The sequence below is a fragment of the Gossypium hirsutum genome, chromosome A08 (assembly GCF_007990345.1).
Source record: "Gossypium hirsutum isolate 1008001.06 chromosome A08, Gossypium_hirsutum_v2.1, whole genome shotgun sequence".
Lineage (NCBI taxonomy): Eukaryota > Viridiplantae > Streptophyta > Magnoliopsida > Malvales > Malvaceae > Gossypium > Gossypium hirsutum.
This window is the reverse complement of record NC_053431.1, coordinates 119816572-119840490: the sequence shown is the minus strand read 5'-3', so window position 1 is coordinate 119840490 and position 23919 is coordinate 119816572. Positions and strand designations below refer to the sequence as shown.

General features: G+C 31.2%; 3 protein-coding genes across 5 annotated transcripts; 1 reads left to right on the top strand and 2 right to left on the bottom strand.

Moving 5' to 3' along the window:
- The first annotated feature begins 6428 nt into the window (after positions 1–6428).
- On the top strand, positions 6429–12014 carry LOC107942624 (WD repeat-containing protein WDS homolog). 2 transcript variants are annotated; one of them, XM_041075000.1, is made up of 5 exons: positions 6429–6696; positions 7261–8002; positions 9249–9350; positions 10096–10731; positions 11517–12014. In XM_041075000.1, exons 2-5 carry the CDS (start codon positions 7355–7357, stop codon positions 11703–11705), a joined length of 1575 nt encoding a protein of 524 aa, XP_040930934.1. In that variant the 5' UTR covers positions 6429–6696; positions 7261–7354; the 3' UTR covers positions 11706–12014. The 2 variants fall into 2 exon arrangements, with proteins under 2 accessions (XP_040930934.1, XP_040930935.1); XM_041075001.1 differs by lacking the exon at positions 6429–6696 and adding an exon at positions 6950–7061.
- Positions 12015–13215: 1201 nt separating this feature from the next.
- LOC107942630 (uncharacterized) lies at positions 13216–13995 on the bottom strand. Its single transcript, XM_016876334.2, has 2 exons — positions 13570–13995; positions 13216–13491 (listed from the first exon to the last, which is right to left on the bottom strand). The coding sequence occupies exons 1-2, from the start codon at positions 13653–13655 to the stop codon at positions 13245–13247; spliced, it is 333 nt and encodes a 110-aa protein (XP_016731823.1). The 5' UTR covers positions 13656–13995; the 3' UTR covers positions 13216–13244.
- A 989-nt stretch (positions 13996–14984) lies between these two features.
- On the bottom strand, positions 14985–18602 carry LOC107942629 (auxin-responsive protein IAA11). Of its 2 annotated transcripts, none has more exons than XM_016876332.2 (5): positions 17964–18602; positions 16278–16576; positions 15918–16053; positions 15552–15613; positions 14985–15195 (listed from the first exon to the last, which is right to left on the bottom strand). In XM_016876332.2, the coding sequence occupies exons 1-5, from the start codon at positions 18332–18334 to the stop codon at positions 15185–15187; spliced, it is 879 nt and encodes a 292-aa protein (XP_016731821.2). In that variant the 5' UTR covers positions 18335–18602; the 3' UTR covers positions 14985–15184. The 2 variants fall into 2 exon arrangements, with proteins under 2 accessions (XP_016731821.2, XP_016731822.2); XM_016876333.2 differs by having other exon boundaries at positions 14985–15232; positions 17964–18573.
- Positions 18603–23919: the final 5317 nt, after the last annotated feature.

Genomic DNA, 23919 nt, shown 5'->3' with positions numbered 1-23919 from the left:
TGAAATAATGAAATAAGAATGGTATATATATACATATATATATTCAAATGATAACATAAAAATATTGCATTGTTCACTAAGTGATGATAATCGTAATGTAAAAGTATGTGTGTGATTTAATGTATTTAATTATAAATTGAATTTTAGTGATACCACTGAGTATATGCATACTTAGCGTACGGTTGTTTCCGTGCGTAGGTTGTAGAAGTCAAGTATTGAACCAGCATTCAAAGCCAGACCCAACTTCAATAAATTTTTTGTGATGTATATTTTCTTTTAGTAATGTGGCATGTACATAGGATGTGTATAAATGTTATTATGTTTTGAATAAAAATGGTTAAAAATGTTAGTACTACAAGTTTAAGAATTATAATGAAAAAAAGAAAGAAAGAGTTTATCCATTTCAATTTAATTAGTACATTGATAATTTTAAATTGATAATATATTAATTGAATTTGATAAGAAGGTATTTAGAATAGAAAATGAGTATATTAAATGAGTTGGTTGAATTGGTTATGTTTGAAATTGATACAGTTTTAATTGCAGGGGGTTTTATGTAAAAATAAGCAGAAATGCTGTTGAAATTTTAAAAAAAAATTTGGAGTACTTGAACGAGTCCCGCTTCACTTTTAATACATGTTTAGACTTCGAGAGTTCATTATAGGGACTTAGTTATTAAATTATACTATGAATGTTATTTTATTTGTAAATTATTCGTAAGTTGTCTGATATGTCCGGTAATGCCTCGTAACCCTGTTTCGGCAATGGTTCGGAGTTAGGGGGTGTTACAACAATAGTATGGTATATTGTATTATTAGGGAGAAAACTCGAATTCAAGCATTGAAGATGACATTATTGGGAGGGGTAACTACAAATCTCAAAAGGATTTAATCCTCGTGACAATTGTAAATACATGTTCAAGTAATCACAAAGGAAAATCAAACCAATTAAAGCACGAGTAGACAAAGAATTGAATAATTCGAACTAAAATGGACTCATTGACTAAAACCCACACATAAGAATTACATATAATGAAACTTGAACTTGGATAGTAAAATCTCGAAACCTTAACATTTGTCAGCAATGTCAATGTCTAATTGAGAATGTGGGTTAAAGCGTATTGAAACTAGAGGTGTGCATGGGCCGGGCCGGGTTCGGGCTAGACCCACAAAAAATTCCAGGCCCATTTTCTAGGCCCAGGCCAGGCCCGACCCGAAATATGGGCCTAAAAATTTGCCCAAGCCCGGCCCAAAATAAAATTGTTCAGCTCGAGCCCGGCTCGGCCCAGCCTATATTAAATTTTTTTAACTTATTTTATTAAATAAAAAATTTAAAAATATATTAAATAATCAAATACATTTAAAACAAATATTAAAACAAGAAACAAATAAAAAATATATTAAAACAATTCTTAAAACAATACACAAATTGAAAAATATAATAAAAATTGATTATATTAAAATTAAAATTAAAATATAAATATAATTAAAAAAATATTTATTATATAATTCGGGCCGGGCCGGGTTGGGCCCGGGCCAAAAAAATTTTACCCGAGCGCGGCCCATTTTCTAAACGGGCCTCGTTTTTGTGCCCAAACCCATATTTCGGGCCTATATTTTTACCCAAACCCTCCTATTTTTCGGGCGGCTACCTTGTTACGACTTCACTCCAGTCACTAGCCCTGCCTTCGGTATCCCCCTCCTTGCGGTTAAGGTAACGACTTCGGGCATGGCCAGCTCCCATAGTGTGACGGGCGGTGTGTACAAGGCCCGGGAACGAATTCACCGCCGTATGGCTGACCGACGATTACTAGCGATTCCGGCTTCATGCAGGCGAGTTTGTAACACCCCCTACCCGTATCTGTCGCCGGAATAGAGTACGAGGCATTACCGAGAAGCACGAAACACTTACAGATAATTTAAATACATTTTCATAACAATTTGTTTCGATTTCATACTATTTCATATTTAAGCTTTATTCACTAAAGTATTTGAAATATCATCTTTATGCAAATAGCACACATGAGGTACATAATTCTATAATTATGAATGAACACATTTATCAAACATATTCCATGTTTTTATATGTATCATAGTTTCATATTTCCATGTATCAATTACCATCACTTCCTCGTATTTCAGACAAATACGTGTAACAATTCATAAATATGCAATTCATTAACTATTCCTACCAATTACGATTTAAATTGCCAAATCACTTATTGAGCCCAATTTCAATGTTCACTAAAATTTATCATATAAATTTTGATGTACGTATTCATCAATAAATTCCATGTACAAATATCATCATCTTATATTTCCACATACATTTGCTTTTCACATTTATGAATTCAAATAGCATATACAATACATACCAATGTATTTCAAGTACGTTTTCATGATATTTCATTTCGAACTCAGATTATTTCATACTAGAAGTTTTCTCATTAACTCATTTGGAATACCAATTCATACGGATAATACACTCAAGGCGTAGAAATATATAATCACAAATGAATTCATCCATCAACCAAGTTTTATGCTCATGTTTCATCAACTCGTATTTCCTTATGTCACATAATTCCATGTAATACTTACCAAACTTCTTCAAATTAGTGAACATCTTACGGAATTGAGTACTTCGTTTTTTTTTTCGATGCTATAGTTCAACTATGGTCTTACACACCTTTGCATAATGATGCCATAGCCCAGCTATGGTCTTACACGTAATCACATATCTCACTGATGTCATATCCCAGATATGGTCTTATGCAGTAGCATACATCACACCGATGCCATATCCCAGATATGGTCTTATACAGAAATCACTTGTCACTTGTCACTTGTCATTTGTAGCCAAAGCTACCACTATTCACTGATCAGGTAGCCGGTGCTACAATTTTTCACTGATCAGGTAGCCGGAGCTACCACTTTTCACTGATCAGGTAGCCGAAGCTACCACTTTTCACTGATCAGGTAGCTGGTGCTACCATTTTTCACTGATCAGGTAGCCGGAGCTACCACTTTTCACTGATCAGGTAGCCGAAGCTACCACTTTTCAGTGATCAGGTAGCTGAAGCTGCCACTTTTCAGTTGTCATTTGCCATTGATCAGATAAGTGTAGCTGAAGCTATCACTTATCACTTTCACCTGTCCTTAATCAGATAAGTGTAGCCGAAGCTATCACTTATCACTTGTTTCCATGGTCCAACCATGTTCTTTTCCTTCAATTCATCTTGTCACTGAACTGAAATGCTCAATTTGATCATTTATTCAATTTTCATGCTTTTACATTATTCACGATTTTATCATCAATACATATGAAATAACTCATCATAAAATTCATAAAATTAACAAATAATCACTAAAATTTAGCCATATAAACTCACAAGTTCAATTTTTGTATTATAACGATAATCATAATTTCATAATAAATATTCCAAATAAAACATTATATAATTTCTAATCCAACACTCATCGATTATAACCGGGCATGTGATCAATTTATACACGAGTCATTCATATATATGTATATTTTTCCTCCTCCTCCTCTCCATCCACATCCTTAGTATAAACAACACACTTGTAAGTAACATTATCCATAATTTTCATTATCTACTTATGTGAATATTCAAGTTGTCTATATCTGTCATAGTCACTAAATTATTTTTATCTTAAGCTACAGAACTCCAAAATAAGATCCGCTAATTTTCTCTGAAACTAGACTCATATACCTTCTTACCATAAAAATTTCATAATTTTTGGTTGGGCCAATTAATACAGTTTATTCATTGAAGTCTCCCCTGTTTTGCTGTCTGACAGTTCCGACCCTTCTTCACTAAAAATTAATTATCTTCTTGTACAGGATTCGAATGATGTTCTCGTTTGTTTCTCTTGAAAATAGACTCATTCAGGATTCTAAAAATATAAATTTAAGTCCCTAATTATTTTTATCCAATTTTTTTTATGATTTTCCAAAGTCAGAACAGGGGAACTCGAAATCATTCTGACCTCGTCTCACAAAAGTTATTGTATCTGATGATTTACAATTCCATTGCTTACATAATTTCTTTCATAAGAAACTAGACTCAATAAGATTTAATTTCATATTTTATTCATTCTCTAATTCGATTTATATAATTTTTAGTGATTTTTCAAAGTTAGACTACTGTTGCTGTCTAAAATAGTTTTAGTGCAAAATGTTTATTTCCATTTTGCCTCAAATTTCACAATTCATAGAATTCAGTCCTTGCTCAATTAACCCCTCAATTAAGATAATTTTCTCAATTAACACTTTTTCTAGACATTATAAGTTATTTCATAACTATTGAAATTCAGAATTTCCATATGAAACTTTAACTTCAAACTCTTTTACAATTAGGTCCCAAACATTTACTTTCTATTCAATTCTTTCAATAAAATCAGCATATAAATAATTTAAAGCTCTAATTCCATGCCAAATCATCATATACTTCCAGCACATATTCATAACAACTTTCAATTTCTTTCATAGAATCAAAAACTAATGAATTCAACAAGTGGACCTAGTTGTAAAAGTCATAAAAACATACAAATTTCAAGGAGAAAGCAAGAATTAAACTTACATGAAGCTAGAGTATGAAAACCAGCTTGAACCCTCTTCCATGGCTGTTTTTCAGCTGATGAATATGAAGAGAAATGAAGAGAATTCTAGATATTCCAATTTAGTCCCATTTTTATTTAGCCAATTTTGGCAATTTTCCAATTTTGCCCTTATTTCATCCATTTCCTGATTTTTCTCAGCTATTGCCGCCCAAAATATCTCCTTTAGGACTATTTTCACTTTAGGTCTTTCCTCATTTGACAATTGAGCTATTTAATCTTTCTAGCAACTTTTACACCCTTTTCAATTTAGTCCTTTTTATTTAATTAATCACCCAAACGTAAAAATTTTCTGACTAAATTTTAATACTACCTCACCAACACTCCATAAATATTTCTAAAAATATTTATGGCTCGATTTATGAAGTTGAGGTCTCGATACCTCATTCTCGACCCACTTTACCTAATTAATTCTTTTAAATCACCAAATTCACTAATTCAAAAATGCTTTTATATTCGCATTTGACTCATAGGTATTAATTTATTAATTTTTTAACTCACCCGTCGGATTTGGTGATCTCAAATCTCTATTTCCGATACCACTAAAAATTAGGCTGTTATAGAGTTGCAGCCTGCAATCTGAACTGAGGACGGGTTTTTGGAGTTAGCTCACCCTCGCGGGATCGCGACCCTTTGTCCCGTCCATTGTAGCACGTGTGTCGCCCAGGGCATAAGGGGCATGATGACTTGACGTCATCCTCACCTTCCTCTGGCTTATCACCGGCAGTCTGCTCAAGGTTCCAAACTCAACGGTGGCAACTAAACACGAGGGTTGCGCTCGTTGCGGGACTTAACCCAACACCTTACGGCCCGGCCCGGCCCATGCACACCTCTAATTGAAACGCATTATCCTCTTATTTAAGGGTTAGGGATGAATTATAAGTAAAGTTTCAAACATTATATCAAAAAACAAAGACGAGAAATCGTGATGTTATACTCGTATGAAAAAAAGTAAATAAAAAACATTCAAACTTTGCTTTCAAAAAGAAAAAAAAACCTTATATAATAAAATTAAGATATAACGAGAAATTTAACCCTAATATTTATTATTTTTGTCACTTTGACCCAGAGATGAAAGGGGCAAGCAGAGATTTTAGCTTCCTTTCTCAAATGGGAAAATAGTCAAGTATTAATCATTTATTTTATTCAATACCTTTCAATCATTCAAATAAATAAAAAATACGTAAAATTGAGCCTTTTTAAAAATTAATTAAATAATCTAAGTATTTTTAGAATACAATTTCTAGCTTTGTTTGTCTAAATTTTTTTAGAATTTTCTAAATTTTTTTAGAATTTTACCTTGACCTTCCAAACAAAATTTTTAGGTCTAACCCTATTTTTTTTCATTACTCTATCCTTTAATCTTCAGTGAAAAGGTTGACCAAATTGTTAAAAGTTTAATATCAATGACATGAAAATTTACATGATAATTCATATATACTTTATAAAAAATTTAAAAATATTAAATTTATTTAAAAATTCAATAAAATTAAAAAAATGATTTTTAAAAATTACCCACATCGACAATGAAATATACATAGAAACATTAATATGGTTAAAATTTTAATAATTAATACGACTTTTTTTGTCCCCAAAATTTTGAAGTGATAAAAAATGAAAATTAAGTAAAAGAAAAAAGAGTTTAAAATTATGAATTGAATTTGTTGTTATACTAAAAAATAATTAAAAAAGAAAAACAATAAGAAATAAAAGAGAGACGTTAGACCAAAATTCCATTCACACAAGTAAACGGTAAAAACCCCCCACTACCAACGGCGTCGTTTAATCACTACAAAACGTCAACGCTTTAGCAGATCGGGAAAAAAAAATCACTTGCTTCGTTCTTTCATCTTCGCCACATTTCTTTTTTCATAATATAAAAATTTATGTACTAATATTTATTTTTCAACAAATCTCTGTCGTCAGTCCCTTCAAAATAACCGCTGCTAAACCCTCTCCCCTTTCCCCCCTAACACCCTTCACCTCATTTTTCTATTTCGTGTTTTTTTTTTGCTTCTTATTGCTTTCGTCACAGTTGGGGAACTATTCATTCTCTGTACGTACAACTTAGCATTTTATTGATCTTTTAATTGAATGAATTACTATTTAATGATTCTTTTATTTTTCTTTTTGATATTAATCTTGTTGGGTTGTAATTTTTTTCGGTTTTGGGTAGTTAATTCAATGAGTAGTTTTTTAAGTTGGTTTATTGAATTGAATGAATTTGTGGATTTCCCCCCTTTTTTAATTAATTTGGTTGTTGTTATTATTTGTAAGATTTGATAAAGAAAGAAAATAAATTGGGTTCTTTGTCTTTTGTTTATGGAAGCTTTTTATTTTCCGAAAGTTCAACTTATTGCTTTGGAAAGTATTTGCTTCTTTGCTTCTTGATTTTAGTTTTCTTCCTTTGGCAAATTTTGCGTATGTTCAGAACTGGATTTCTTCTTCTATAATAAACATTAATTCAACATTTGAATTACTTTATATAGTTTCCTCTATTTGGTTTCTAGGTCTTCAACCTTGTTACAATAATTGTGTTATTTATTTATGTATTTGTCATGGGGATTTGAGATTTTTCTTGAATGATTTTTCGACTAATTGGATTTTATTTATGATATAGGAAACTGATGGCAAGTGAAAGAAATGGGCATCTTTGATTTTAGAAGGCAAGACGGTTTATCCAAACAGTTTAAAGTTTCCCTCAACACAGCTCGATGGAGAATTCGCCTACCACGCTAGGCTCTAAAGGTTTAATAAATAAGCATGAATTTTTAAGAGTTATAATTCAATGCTTATACTCTCTTGGATACAAAAAGTCTGCTTCTTGTTTGGAAATAGAGTCCGGTGTTAGGTACAAATCCATAGAATTTGATTTGTTGGAATCGCAAATCCTTAGTGGCGATTGGGATGATTGTATTGATACCTTGAATAAAATTAAGGATGTGAAGGATGATACACGATCTTCAGTTTTGTTTCTTGTGTTCAAGCAGTGTTTTTTGGAGTATTTGAATCGAGGTGATGATTCTTTGGCTTTGTCAGTTTTGCAAAAACGGGTTCCCACTTTACATATGAGCAACGAAACAGTTCATAAATTAGCTTATAGTATACTTGCATTGAAAGAGATGGAGTTGGGTAAGCTAGATGAAGATGTTATTAGTGAACTGCGAAAAAGGTTAGTGATGGAGCTAGGCAAACAGCTTCCTCCGCCAATTGTATTGCCTGAGAGACGTTTGGAACATCTAGTTGAAACTAGTGTAACAGCTCAAATTGATTCATGTATATATCATAATTCCCAGGATGCAGTCTTGCTTTATGAAGATCATTGCTGCGGCAGAGATCAGATACCTACAGAAACAGTTCAGGTGTGCTTCTTGTTGCAGTCAATACTGTTATTCATACGATAAATCATAGTTTATAAAATGAACATAGGCCTTTATGAACACAATGTTTTCAGTTTTAATATGATATTTTCTACATTTTATCTTGTGTTTTCGAACACCAACGATTTGTTTGTTCCTCACATTTAGCATTTCTATTTTTTTATTTACTGTCTATCTACATTTTCAATAATGTTGCCACAATAAACTTCTGATTTGGTGGAACAAATGCTAGGGTTCAAGTTCCTAAATACTAAAATGAAGCGCCTTGCCGCCTTCAAATGATGTAATTTCAGCCTCCTGCATCCATCTAATGCTACTTAATCTTCATTCGCTCATCTTGGTATAAACTATGAGGTGGTGATGAATTTCCATGTTGTTATTCATAACTTGTTTATTTTTACTGAGAATGTTCTTTGTCAATTTGAACCCACATATCAAGACAATATTTGCTTGTATTCAATGAAGCCAATGGCTTGGAGCGGTGGAAAAAGTTTGTCCAGATTTCCATTTATCATTTTGCACCAAATAAGAAATTTAAAGTTCTTTTTTTTTTATGGTATGCAGGAACAATAGAGATAAACTAAATAAAACATAATTTTGCAATATGAATTATATAGCTGACTTGTGTGGTAGAAGTCTTGCCCTCATCATGTTGTAAAACTTGCTTATACTTTCACGGAACAAAAACTCCTTTTATGTTTATATTTCCTGTCAGTTCATGGATGATCTTATCTTTTTTAATACATTATTAGTACAACTTCCTCTCAATTCATGCTATTTTTCTTTGGCTGACATGAAGGGAGTCATCACAATATGTTTTTATAGTTCTAGAATTTCATATTATGCTTGCTGGAGGCAGGGCATGAAAACCATTGAGCTATGCAACACCATGAAATTAGAAAGTTGAATCACCCTTTAGTAAAAAGCTTAAAGAAAATTATGTTCAGTAGTTTTTTTAAAATAATAACTTCAGTGTGTGCCTTTCACTAAAATATCTTCCAAATTTTCAGTCTAAAACCTGATATATAGCTTACATGATCTTTCTTCAAGATGATTTCTCCCACCTTATGATGAGAATGTTTAACGAGTTGTTCCATTCCCTTTGTGCTGATTTATACAGGAGGAACATGCAATTTTTGAATTTTCTTGTTCAACTGCCTAAATTGTGGCTTGTTTATCATGAATGTTTAAGGTGTATTGTAGCCCCTTTTGTTTCCTATGACTGCAGATTTTGACTGAACATAGCAATGAAGTTTGGTTCATTCAATTTTCAAATAATGGAGAGTACTTAGCCTCTTCATCAAGTGACTGTACAGCTATTATATGGAAGGTATAACTTCATTCTTTTTTGCTTATGCATATGGATAGATACACACCTTTTTTTTTTTTAAGAATATGTGCATGCATGTGTCTCTGCTGCTTCATCTAGAAGATTTGGAATATTGTTTTTGTTGTAACATGTTGTCAGTGAGATATGATAAATTAGAATAGCATCATAGGAGTTACACATAGTGGCTCAATTAGGGGTGCATCTTAACTCTTAATGCCTCCCTTTTCCCACTTTTTCTTTTTTATATTTGGTCGGGAGGGGTTTGCAAATAAGGTCTAGTTTGTTGTTATTCTAAAAACTGAAACAAACAAGAAATGACCAATTTCATGTACGAATTCCTGAATGTCTCTTTCCCAAACTCGAAATAAATGAAATGAAATCAATCAGATGTTGATGTTCTCTTTCTCGTACTGTGTTCTTTTTGTTCTGTTCTTTAATATTGATTCGATTTAGCCTGTTTGATTTTTTCACCGGTAAACTTCCCTCTTAAGAAATGTGGCTCTAAGTGGCTTTTAATGCCGACCATGGGGTGTCTAGATTTAATGTTCTACACCAGACATTATCCTAAGTTTAAGCAGAGGACCTTGTTTTCATGTTGAACACATAATTACCATAATTATAATCTTGAATATTTATGTACATTTTATATTAAAATTTACGGGTACTGGATTTTGGTCTTGCTCTCTAAGATTCTTTTTTTCTGAAGTGTTTGACTTGATTTTTTTCCACTCGCTGAATTTCTTAGGTCATGGATAATGATAAGCTGACAATGAAACACGTGCTTAGAAGCCATCAGAACCCTGTATCCTTTGTGGCTTGGAGCCCGGACGATACAAAGTTACTCACATGTGGAAACTTGGAAGTTCTCAAGCTGTGGGATGTAGAAACAGGCACTTGCAAGCATACATTTGGGGACCACGGCTTCACTGTTAGCTCATGTGCTTGGTTTCCGGACTCAAAGCGAATTGTTTGCGGCAGTTCTGACCCTGAAAAGGGCATCTGCATGTGGGACTGTGATGGGAATGAGATGAAAGCTTGGAGGGGCATGAGGATGCCCAAGGTTTTGGATCTTGCTGTTACATCGGATGGTGAAAACCTTATCAGCATATTCTCTGACAAAGAAATTCGGATATTAAATTTGAGGACAAATGCTGAGCAAGTAATCTTTGAGGAGCATTCAATCACATCTCTTTCTGTTTCCATCGACAGTAAGTTCTTTATTGTCAACCTAAATAGCCAAGAGATACATTTGAGAGATGTTGCCGGAAAATGGGCAAAGCCTTTAAAGTACACAGGACACAAGCAAAACAAGTACGTCATAAGGTCCTGCTTTGGTGGTATCAATAGCATGTTCATTGCCAGTGGCAGTGAGAACACACAGGTAATGCTTATATGTCTATATAATCATATTGTTGTTCATGTTTAGCTAGTTGTAAATTTATTACACCTTTTCTCGAATCACTTGCATTTAGGTAAAATACCATGGAGGTCCTTGTATTAGGAGTCAAATTGCATTTTGCCCCCTCTAGTAAAAAAATTGGGCAAATTAGTCCTTGTATGATAAATCAAAGAACAAATTAATCATTCTGTTAAAAAATCCATCCATTTCTATTGTTAAAAACTGGTCCCTGTGTGTCGGAATGTGATATATGTGGCACTTCATATGTAACTGTCTGGTTATTTTGTTAATCATGCTAGTTTTTAACAATAGAATTGGATGAGATTTTAACAAAAAAGATCAGTTTGCTCTTAAATCTAATGTATATTAATTTGCCCATTTTTTGAGTAAAATGGGCAAAATATAATTTGACTCCTAGTACAAGGGTCTCCATAGTACTTTTACCCTTGCATTTATTAATCATTTCTGGCATTACGGGCGGCCATATGATAACCAGTCCAGTCCAATAACATCTTCCAATTCCATTCATCTTACGCTAAGAAGCTGATACTGGGATACGCTACCTGTGGCGTCAATCCCCATTAACACTTAGCATGCCTGCTTTCCTTATGTAATTGTGATACATACTGATTTTGCCGATTACAGAGGACCTCTTTTTTCAGGGTCATCTCCGATGTTGTTATTTTTTCGTGTCTAACTCATGTATATATGCACATGGACCTCGGCAAGTTCATTCATTCGCTTATACATTATGCAAATATTGGCAGGTGTATATCTGGAATCGACAAAGCTCCACACCAATTGAGGTATTATCTGGCCATTCAATGACGGTGAATAGTGTCAGCTGGAACCCTAAACGGCCTCTGATGTTGGCATCTGCTAGTGACGATCATACAATCCGTATATGGGGACCAAGCCAAAGCAATAAGATTCAACCAGCAGAGACTTCCACTTGAAAAATAAAAGTTTGAAGCCTTTTGTCTATACTGTAGCAGATCATCTGTTTCATTCAAGAAATTTTACAAATTAGCATAAAAAATTGTTAGTTTGGTGGGTTTACTGTTCTTTGCCCCCAGCCAAATTTTGCTTGCACAGTTTTTCTTTTTGCTTTTTCTTTTTTGTAAATATTTTAGCCCATTTGTTTTTGTAACACTGCTTCTGTCTTTTTTCACATGATTTAACATTCACAGTACAACTGTTTCAGTATTTTAATGGTGTTTGCCTAGACTTACCTATACGAGTAAAGTGATATTGTTTTGGTTAAATTTTGATATTTTGCACAAATTGTAGATATAATTTTTGTATTATAATTTAGTCATTTTAATTTTTGTATGTTTTTATTTTTAAAATTTCAAACGTATCTGTTAAATTTATTAAAATTGTATATGACAAGTATATTATCATAAATATAATGTCTTGTTAATTTGTTATTTTTATACGTTACTTGCAAAGCTTGTTAATGGATTTAATCATTATTATTTATATCAAGATTAGAATTTCAGAACTTGAAAAAATATGAGAACTAATGATTATATTGAAGAACATGGACTAAATTTATAATTTTACGTGCAATAACATTAATAGTAGAATTTAATTAAAATGGATTTATATGTTATCATGAGATAGGATTAAAATTTCACAATCCAAAAAAATATAAAAATTAAAATTGATTCTTAAACTTTAAAATAAGATGTTAAATCTTATGTAATATAATTTAAAATAAAATTTAAAAAAAAAATCACCAAACTTAAAAAAATATAAAATGACTATGGACAAAAACGCATTCAAATTCATTATTCCTTAAATTATTTTTACTTTTTTAAATTTTTATAAAAGAATATATAAGTTTTTAAAATTTTAAGACACACCTCATTATTTTATTCACTATCAGTACAAAAGATATGTCTACTAAATTAAAAAATATATATTAATTAATGGTTTCAAGTTTAGATAAGGACTAAATAAAAGAAAAATTAAGTGCCATTGAGTTCAGGGGTTGAAATATATATTAACCCAATAAATGTATATATAAAGAGTTGACCGGTGTAATAATACATCTAAAGCATATTTGAAGACGCAATAAATAAAATATACAAATAAAGGATTAATTTGGATGGGACATGCAATAATAATAATAATAATTTCGCCTTATATCCAAACTAAAACCCAAAAATTGGAAAAATGTAATTCTCCTAGCCGTGCCTATAAAAATACAACCTATTCTATTTAAGTATTTTTATTAAATTATAAAATTTTAAATTAATAATAAAAAATTATATTTGAACTAAAAATTTAATTTAATTTTTTAAAAATAAAATATAAATTATTAAAAAATAAAATTATATTTTTACTGTTATACAAATATATAATTTAATTTCAATCCCAATTTGAAAGAATTAATCGAAAAACAACAGCAAAAATTAGTGAAGATATGTCTATATCTATATCTATATATAGAGAGAGAGAGAGAATAAATAATAATGAGATATATATAATTAGTGATCACAAGAGGATGAAGAAGAAGACTGAAATTGATAGTGTTTATCAACAGCAATGGAAACATCCCAAATGCAACTAAGACCTTTTGGGATAATCACAAGATCTCCTGCTCCAAACTCTACCATCTCGGCCGTTGATGTTGATGATGAGGCTTTTGGGTAAACCCTAACTTTCCCTTTCAATAAATAACATGTTTCTTCAGCATCGAACTTCAGCTGGTATTTCCCAGGCGAACAACCCCATCTGTTATTCAATTTTAAGAAGAAAATCTTAAATTATTTATTCCAAATAATGGAGATTATTTATATATATGGAGCTTACTTGGGCCAACACTTGATGTTAAGCTCTGAGAGTTTTGAATCTGAAGGGTTTTTTTCTACAAAAATTCCAAGGCTATTTTCAGCCATATGGCTTCGATATTTTAGAAGAAGAAAGGTTTATAAGATTTTACAGACAAGAACTACAGTATGAAGATGGAGAAGCACTTTCTTCTTTTCTTTCTTCTTCGGTTTGCTGTTATTAATGACAATCACATGATTTAAACCATCCTTTTTTTTTTTTCTAATTAGGAGTCAAATATTTTCAAATCTTATTACCAAAACAGAAATTTTCAAATCTAATTTATATGGAGAGACGGCAGGTGTGGGGATAGGCTGAGCACAGTTTGCATTTACCCTCCCCATTATTAACATTTGACTTAATTCCCCTTCTTTGAGATTTTCAAAATAATTGATGTACGTTGGATTTTAGTTTAATTAATATAGGTATTATTATCAATGTAGAACGTTATGAGATTAAATACGCTGAAACGTATTATAAAAGTTATGATAAATATAATCAAAACTTATGATAAAAATACTCAAAACAGAATTCATGATAAAATTAGTGCAAAAACTATATTTTAAATTATTATTTAAATGATTTTAATTTAGTTAGTGCAAAAATTATATTTTAAATTATTATTTAAATGATTTTAATTTAGTTTGATAAGATTTGAATAATGAAAAGGATTTCATTAATTTTAATTTATAAGAATATATATACTCTTATTATTTATTAAAGTAAAATATTTGAGTAATTTAAATATTTTAAATACTAAAAAAAGCAATAACATCCTAAATTTAGATTACTATGAAACATGGCATAAAATAATTGGTTAAAAGATTGATGTTTGACCAAAGGATCTTGAAAATACCGACACTATGACACACAGCTGCGTCGGTCAGGCTAAATCAGTCATTTCCACGTGTTTGGTCTCTTGAATAGTTGAATGAATCCATTATCCGAAACTGCCGATGCTGCACGTGCACTTCCACGTGTAAACATTATCTTACTCCAAACTCTATTGTACCATTTTTATATATTTTACCCAAAGTTAATTCCACCAGAAAATTTCAATATATCTCCAAATTTTATATTATCTTAATTACATATTAAATTATCGATATTATATAAATATTTTTTAAACCGTTAATTAAATAATATTTAAAATTTTATATTACATAAATTAAAACAAAAAATTAATAAAAATAAAATATTACTGCATAACAAGTAAAATTAAATAAAAAAAACGATGATTTTTATAAAAAATTCAAAAATTTTCGAGACCAAAATTTTTACAAAATTCTTTTTTATAATATTCACTTCTTTAATTTTAAATAATTTTTTGAAATCAAAATTGACCCGTTCGAAAATCTAACTATAATAAACCAAAAACGAAAGAAAAGTTCTGAAACTAAACAACAACAACAAACTTGCCGCTTTTATTTACAGGCATAAAAGCAAAGAACAACACTCTCACTAGTTGTTATTTGTATTAAATATTACATTCATAACCTATGGTGACTATATTTCTTCAACACTGTAATTGACATTGAAACCAAAAAAAAAACATTTCTACATTGGCTTTCTTCTTTGTCTCTGGTTCTGTTTCTTGTTACCTTGGAGCTGTAAATTATGAATGAAACTTGAACTTAGCTTAGAACTGGAAAAAAGCATAAGACCAGGGGTGAAACCAAAAATTTTGTTTAGAGAGGTCGAAATAAGATTATAAAATTAGAGGGACCAACGCTAAAAAAACTTGTATTAAAAATGCTAAAATTAAATTATCAATTTTTCAAAAGGGCTAAAATTATAATTTTCTTTATTCAATCAAAAATAAAATGAAAATCTTTTGATTTTGGAAGGGCCTAAAAAAGCAATTTAACCGTTTAGTCGACAGGGGCCAAGGCCCCTACCTGCCCACTTTGGCTACGCCCCTGCCCCTGATAAGACCGGAAAAGTATGAATATATGCATACGTACCTAATCCAGTTGCCTCAGATTTCCTCATGATCCTAAGCCTTTTCACTGAAGTAAGGAACATCCTGAATCAAAACCCGAGAACATGCACGATCAGTGTCAAGAGATGATGACTTCATTCTGAAATAACCGATCAATGGTTTATGTAACGCTAAACCCTAAACCGAAAACTTTATTTATATCACATGTATGTATGTATATTTGTTTTCAAATAAAATTAAACGTCTAAACGTGGTGGAAACTCTCAGGGATTACGTTTTGGTTTTTGGTCCAGGCAAAAAGAGCAGAAGTTCATTTTAGAAATACCGCGACCGTGACATGGAAATAATTAATATGTAAAGTGAAATGCATTATTGAAATTATACGTACTCCCAAGGAACATCTCCAACAAGCATCCAGTCACCTTCCTTGTCCTCGTAAGTAAGCACGAAATCGGATGATCCATCCAGCAGTCTCGAGTGTCTTGTCATCCTGTTCAACATATCAAGCTGCAGCGCCGTTGATCCTAATCACAAAAATTAATGCAAACCTTCATAAAAAGAGAAACACGCTTTGATGATCATCTACTAGGTTTAATATTTCCTATTTTGACACAATGCTCAAGCAAATACAAAAAGGGATGGTTTTGCATATATCGGTTTTGTTAAATTTCATATATCATTTACATGGTTATCATATAGATCCAGACATCTGCATGGTCAATAATCAATATGAATTAGGAAAGCTTACCAGATGGATTGACACTCGGGGCGGTTTCGAGAAACATATCTTCCAACGTTTTCGCTAACTTTTCATACGATTCATGGGCATTCAGATCGACCTTCCTTCCTATTGGGGTTCCATCCATATTCACCTTCACAAACGTGGATTTCTTCAGCTTAGTGTTACCATCGTTACGATAGCCGCCGATGCTGCTGTTCTCGACCATCGAGGTCTCCTTTTTGCGGTTCTCCATTGTCAGCACTTTTGCTTGATTAACCATGCTATTCATTCTATAAGCTCTGATAGGAGGCCACCCCACAACTTGACTGTTTCAAATTCAAAGAAAATTAATAGTTCAAGCAGCAGAACTCAAATAGGTACGTTTAATAGAAAGAAAAGCGATTAGCTACTCATGAGGTACCGGAAAGATACTGAAGAATAATTGTACACATTAAACAGTCTTGATGGCATTGATAGTGCCATATAGGGCTTGATATAAACCGGTTTGCTGCTTAAAATTGGGTTCAAGAACTTGAGAATTTGATCAATTATGTATTACAGGGACAATCACCAATTTTATGCTTTACAAGTTGGCAATACAACACCTAAGATCCAATCCATTACATTTCTGTCTATTTTCAATACACTTACATTTGCCATTCATATATGTTGGACCAACATGTTAATCGAAAGCAGGACACCCCGAAAGAGGGGCAAAGAGAGATGAACAATCAAACAATTCAAAGCTAATTATAGAATTAACAAGATCTACCAGCATTTATATCTTCAAAATAAGTAGAAACACTAAATAGCTAAGTTACTAAAATTTAGGTATAAAGGTACGTGTCCAACACGGGTATGTTCGATTTTCCTAACTTTTTCCATGCATATGGCAGATCCTTGAAGTAACGGGTACACAACAAAGCATGAATACTTTGATAAAAAAGAAAAGTCAGAGCAACATAGTTCACCAACACGATCGCGTCTCGACGAGAGTGGAAAGGATTCAAATCTATACATAAATAATCATTTTAAGGAACATGTTTAAGCCTAATTGGAAGATTCTAGTTTTCTCTCCTTTCCTAATTCTCTATCCCCTGATCTTAACTAGGTAGTATTATAGAGTTAAAGAAAACATACGCAAGACATACAACTCATATATATAACATTAAGAACATAAGCAGTGAAGCCCTTATACTAGAAGTCATATTGCAATTTAACCCCTACTAAAAAGTATGCACTTTAGTCCCGTTAAATCAAATAGAAAATTGATTCTTTTTGTCTTGAAGAGCAAATTAGTTTTTTTTGTTAAATATTTCATCATTGTCAAATTGATGGTTAAAAACCGTGATGGTTAAAAACCGATATAGCTAAGGAATAACCCGAAAGTGACATGTGTTGTGCCATGTATATCTAGTCTTTAATAGTAGTTAGTAGTTTTTAATAGTAGAAATGAAAGTCTTTAATAGTAGTTAGTAGTTTTTAATAGTAGAAATGAAAGTCATTTTTAATAGAATGACGAGTTTATTCATGATCTAACATAGAGGGACTAAATTGTCTATTTTTTAAGTAAGACAGCAAAATACTATAGGACAGGAGCCTCCTACCGAACATAAGCATATTCAGGGACATATGATTAATGGAATGAACCCCAAAAACTTAATTACATGAAAATATGAAATCACAAATCAAGCTTAAAACTGAAGCATATACCTAGATCCGTTAGCAGCAACAGCAACAGATTCAGCAGTTCTCTTGGTCCCAGCTGTGACATTAGCTTTGCTTAAAGATGGTGAGGATGATGATGATGACGACGATGAAGATAATGATGAAGAAGGGAAATCTTTAGCAGTCAAAATCCTAGCATATGGACCACCTTTTGAAACATGATGCATCTTAAAACCACCGCCTTGGCGGCCGCCGCCACCACCACCACCACCACCACCAAGGCTCAAACCAAGACCCAACTCCAACCCAGACTCATCCGGGCATGAAGAATCTTCAGAAGACACCACCATGTTCTCATCCCTTGACACTGTAGACATTGACCCACTTTCAGAACCGCCGCCGCCACCACCTTGCATTTAAAACTGAACCCCCAGGTCCTAGGTTCAAAGAGGAGAAGAAAAATGATCAAATGGAAGTAAAAGTTTGTATGTGGGATTTTTGCAGGCAGAGAGAAATGGGAAAATCAAAAAGGAGATTTGTGAGAGGAAATTGAACATGAAAGGAAATAATAATAGAGGAGTGGTAGTGAAGAAGGAGAAAAATGGAAAAAGGTTGGTTGGGAAGGTGATTTTGGTTTACCAAGGTGCTGGTTCTGCTATTTGTTTGGGTCCCTACCTTGTCTGGTTTTCATATTCCTCATTAGTGTGTGTGTTTTTTAATAAATAAAAAATAAAAAAAATAAATTATCACTAAATTATTAATAAGTTTATATTTTTGTTATTAAACTTCAAACAAAATATCAATAAACTATTTAAAATTTTTCACTTAAGCCACTGAACTATTTAAAAATTATTATTCACTTAAGTACAGTGGATTAGTATCCAGTGTCAAGTAGAAGAACATACCTTAGATCAAAGTGATTTGACAGCCGTGTCGGATATCAAAAAAGAAAATTAGTTAAATTTTAGTTTGTTGATTCGCGATGTTCAAAACTATTTCATAAAAAAAAAAACTGAACTATGGAAGAGAAAGGAAAAGAGAATTTCTTATTGGTATAGGTAGTGTGAACAGATACCATACAACAATAATTTTAACAGCCCAATGACTTAAACGAAAACTTTCTAATAATTTAATGATCATTTTATAACTTTTTAAAATTAAGTAACTAAAAATAGATATAATTTAGAATCAATTTATTCATAGGTCGAGCTAAACCACAATCCGGCTCAAATTGATATATTTTTATAATAAATTGTTTTTAAACCTTATTTTAACCTAACCTTTAAATAACTATAATTATTTTTAAAGAATAAAGCTGCTAAAAAATCATTTATCAAAAAAAAAAAAGAAAGGAAAAAGAACACATAATATAACAACAAAATGTTAATAAATGATTCTAGCAGGCTTTGATGGCATTTATTATATAATTTTGGGATAATCTTCTTGGGAAATGGGAGTGTCTCTGTTTTATACAAATTAATGTTTGGATAAGATTAACAAAATGCCAAAACCTAACTAATTAATTAAAAATTTAATGATTTTCTTTCCTTTTTCGCATTTTTAATTCATTTTCCCTTTTGAATTACTGCACTTCGATTAATTTAAACCTATGCTTGCATTTATATAAAATTGAGTTTAAAATAAATAGAGGGATTTTTGATTTTTTAAAGTCTCCAAAATATTGTTCATAGAAGGTTTTATTGTAAAAATATAATAAATCAATTAATTTTTTAGAGAAATAAGGTGGTTTTTAAAATTTTTAATCCATTTCAATCTTTTAATACTGATTTACGAGTCTAACTAATTCTTTTGCCTTACTCCGGATCAATACACCAACTTCTTTCTAATACGATGGATCAATCCAGTTTAGTTCACATTATTTTTTAAAAAATATTTATTTCTACTATTATTTTAATAATGCAAGACCAAAAGGAGAAAAACGGTCAAGCACAGTTAGTGGGTGGACCCATTCAGTGCAAGCGAACCAAACGACAAGCCGACAAGAGTGGGCCCAAACATCACGAGGTTCCACACGTCAGACCTTGGAGCCCATCACCACAATGTCGGAACCACCTCATAAACATGAAAAATGTAAAATTTTGCTTTTAGTCCTTGGACTATGTTTCAATTACATATTTAATCCTTATAATCTAATTTAGTCATTTTTTATTCCTTAATTTTTGAAATTTTAGTTTCAAATCAAATGCTAATTTTTAAATCTATTAAGTTAAATTATATGGTAAAATTACTATGGAGGCTCTTATATTAGGAGCTAAATTTTATTTTGCCCATCTACTTAAAAAATAACAAATTAATCCTTATACATTAGATCAAAGAGCAAAATAGTCCTTTTAAAAATTCCATCCATTTCTACGGTTAAAAACAAGTCTATGTACATTAGAATAAGGTACATGTGGCATGTCACGTATAATTCTCTAATTATTTTATTAGCCATCACAACTTTTAGCAATAGAAATGGATAAAGTTCTTAAAAAAAAAGCAATTTACTCTTTCATCTTATGTATAGAGATAAATTTACTTATTTTTTAATTAAAGGGATAGTATGTAATCTGACTCCCAATATAAGAATTTCTATATGACATTTCTAAAATCATAGGCAAGTAATATATTATCACCTAAAATTGAGCAAAAGTAAGGTATTAAAGCTAAATCCGTAACTTACCCAGGTACTAAAAACACAATTTTACCAAATTAAAAACCTCAAGCAAGTAAAACACACGGATTTTGAATGAAATGATAAAAAAACATTGACAGCTCGACATATCATTAACATTAGACCCACCCGCATCAAATCAAAACCCTTCATTCCCTCCACTTCCTCCTCCTTTTTTTTTTTAAAATTTATAAACAAGGTTTCAGTTCCGATAACTATAATGTTTTCAGGTCCGAATAAAATTTAAATATATTTTTATATATAAAAAAAAATCAGAGGAACAATCATAAACACACATGTTTTGCTTGTTTTTTATTTTTTGAGGGCGGCGTGGCTTTTTGTCTGATATTGGACGGTTTGGGGGCCAGGAGACAAGATAGAATCCACGTTTTTCTATATTTTTTTTCCTTTTCAGGTAAATTACACCAAGGTGATTAAACTATTAATAAAATTATATTTTAATCACTCAACTTTAAAATTTTATAAAATGGTCATTAAATTATTTAAAAATTTTCATTCAAGTCACTAGGTTATTAAAATTTCTATTGTAAAACTTTGTCTATTCACACATATACATCAATTACAAGCTCTCATTCTCTTTTTCTTTTAAATATATTTAAACATCACAAATATGTGAACTAAAATTTAAACAATTTTCTTCTTTGATATCAAACACTAACATCAAAAAATTAACCAAGTGACTTAAATAAAAATATTTAAAAAATTCAGGGACTTAAATAAAATTTTTGAATAGTCAAAAGTTAAGTAACTAAAATATAAACTTACTAAAAATTCAGTGACCTTGAGTGCAATTTATCAGTTTGTTTCTTATTAAAATTTTTTTAATATTTAAATTATGAAATTGCCGGTTGGAAGAGTGGGACCTAGTTGATAAGATGTGATACATCTGAATCATTATATCTTTCCACGCCCTATTCTGCTGGTTAGCTGACACGTCACAGCTTCAACTCTCTAATTATGACATCTGTAATTTAGAAGATAAACACAAAAATAAAAACTGAAAAAATACCCGTAATGAATGCCACGCATTTTGATAATGACTAAGTTCTATGGTGCACCTCTATAGTCGAATTAAATTAAAAAAGGTCACAAAAATATGTAAGCAATAATTATGATAAAATAATAAAAATATAATTGACAAAATAATGTTACGAGTAATAAATTATCTATATATATAATTTCTGTTTTAAACTTTTTTCAAAACGGATGATGATTAATGCTCTTTATTGTACATCCCTAGAATTTCGAGTGTTTTTGTAAATTTGTACGTGGATTTTCTCTTTAGATTTATTCTGAATAATATTTAGTTGAATTAGTGGGCTTTCTCTTTTGTTTTACTATAGTTAAGTGGTTAATTTAAACTATGTTACTGGATGAGTATTGATTATGATTGAAAATATTATTTGTATTTATAATTTAAAAATAAAAAACTTTTTTGAACCAAAAATTAAAAAATATAAATTATAAAAATGTTAAACCACGAAAGAAATTATATAAATTTATAAATTTAGAATATGGTTATAGTATAAATTTAATATAAACTTTAATTAAGAGAATTCAGTTTTCAAATTTTCCTCCGGTGACCATACATATATTTGTTCTTTTTTCTAATAAAATTGTGAAGTCTTGATGAAAGTGATTTTCTCACTTTTGAAAATGATGTCATTTTGTTTTCAAAGGTGATAAATAACGATATTTTTTTTTCTCTAACCCCATATTCTTTTTTATTATTAAAAACAATAAAATAAGAAACATATTTATATTGATAATTAATATATAATTTTGTAATTAAATTTAAATAAAAAATTATCTGCATTGATACATACTAGTATTTAACACTTGTCCTATAAGTAACAAAGGTATAAAACAAGGAGGGCTGAAGAAATTAACACTCAAATTAGAGTAAGAATCACAAGCTCTATAGATTAAGCCGAAGGCAGAAGCTAGAAAATTTTTATAGGGATCAATATGCAATTTCATCATTATACTACTTTATAATTCTATAATTTCTAAAGGACTTGATTGCTATTTCACTGTTTTTCGGGCCAAGGATCCTACCTGTACCTGGCGCCAGCCCTGGCCGAAATCTGATTCCTAAAATGAAAAATGCTGACATAAACGATTTAAGCATTTTGAAATGCTTCATATTGTTTGAAGGATTGCCAGATGAACTAACCATCTCTGCATTTCAAATCACAAACCAACCATATAACCAGAATATCAAGATTAACATTTCTTACAAAAGGAATGAATTTTTATCCTACAAAAGCAGAGATACCTCACAAGAAAAATTAATTAAGTCTTTTGTTCTTCATGCTTTAAACTTCAAAAGAAAGGGACCTTGTAAAGCATAGCACCATTTCGAGACCAAATTAAAGGACCTTAAAACAACTATATTTTAAAGACACAATAGACCCCAGTGCCTACTAGCTTTTCTTTATCCTTATTATTCACCCATAATCGAAGTTCAAGAAAAAAAAAAAAGAAAAGTAAAGGATCCTTTTCTGATTTTCTGGTCTCAAAGGGTCAACCCAGTTCACCAATCTTAAAAAGCATTGGTTTAGACCAAGTGTACCGAAGTCTCTTTGGTCCTATAATGCCTTTAAAGTTTGATACTTGATAATATCCATTACTTTGTCCCCACTACTCTTAAAAGTAAACAAATCATCTTCAATAAGTCTTCTTCAGGGCTAGGGTCCAAACTCTCTAATTCTCTATCAACCATGATGTTTAAATAAGTTGGTGAGGCACTATGAGATCAGATTACCTCGTGTTTTAAGCCACAACCACGTATACAAAGAAAATAGTTCCTAGAATCCATGTCAAACTAATACTTTGGTTTTTTTTCTTTTAAATCTTTTATATTTGGCAAGATTTGGACCACCCATCCTCATCTACATATGATGCTTCATCTGTTCTTATTGTTGCACCTATTGCCTAATTTCATTTCACTTTGCTACGCTACATGCCTACACCTGCATCTTATATCTAGAGTTACAAGCAAGTTAACCAAGTAGCAGATGCCGAAGCAAGATATGTAAACATAGTAAGGCTCTTCTTAGTACGAAAGAAGGAAAGAAGTGAGGATGGAAATTTTGTTAATCTAATGGTTAAGCTATAAAGTAGGAAGGTGGCCATGCATCTTAACCATTACAAATTTTCCATCTTTACCTCTTTCAGTCTTCATTCCAAGAAAAGCCTAAGACTTTCTTACCTAAACCTCTTTAGTCTAAGGTTTACACTTTAAAAGCCGTTTTCAGCTTGTGACATGAATAAATAATCATATGAGCTACAAGAGAAAACTAC

What these genes read in the sequence shown, in the direction of transcription:
- LOC107942624 (XM_041075000.1), top strand. Translation starts at nt 7,355, where the DNA reads ATGGAGAATTCGCCTACCACGCTAGGCTCTAAAGGTTTAATAAATAAG. An exon ending in TACCTACAGAAACAGTTCAG is followed by an intron (nt 8,003 to 9,248) that starts GTGTGCTTCTTG and finishes CTATGACTGCAG; the next exon opens with ATTTTGACTGAACATAGCAA. An exon ending in GTGGCAGTGAGAACACACAG is followed by an intron (nt 10,732 to 11,516) that starts GTAATGCTTATA and finishes AAATATTGGCAG; the next exon opens with GTGTATATCTGGAATCGACA.
- LOC107942630 (XM_016876334.2), bottom strand. Translation starts at nt 13,655, where the DNA reads ATGGCTGAAAATAGCCTTGGAATTTTTGTAGAAAAAAACCCTTCAGAT. An exon ending in AACATCAAGTGTTGGCCCAA is followed by an intron (nt 13,492 to 13,569) that starts GTAAGCTCCATA and finishes ATTGAATAACAG; the next exon opens with ATGGGGTTGTTCGCCTGGGA.
- LOC107942629 (XM_016876332.2), bottom strand. Translation starts at nt 18,334, where the DNA reads ATGCAAGGTGGTGGCGGCGGCGGTTCTGAAAGTGGGTCAATGTCTACA. An exon ending in GTTGCTGCTAACGGATCTAG is followed by an intron (nt 16,577 to 17,963) that starts GTATATGCTTCA and finishes AATTTGAAACAG; the next exon opens with TCAAGTTGTGGGGTGGCCTC. An exon ending in CCCGAGTGTCAATCCATCTG is followed by an intron (nt 16,054 to 16,277) that starts GTAAGCTTTCCT and finishes TTTTGTGATTAG; the next exon opens with GATCAACGGCGCTGCAGCTT.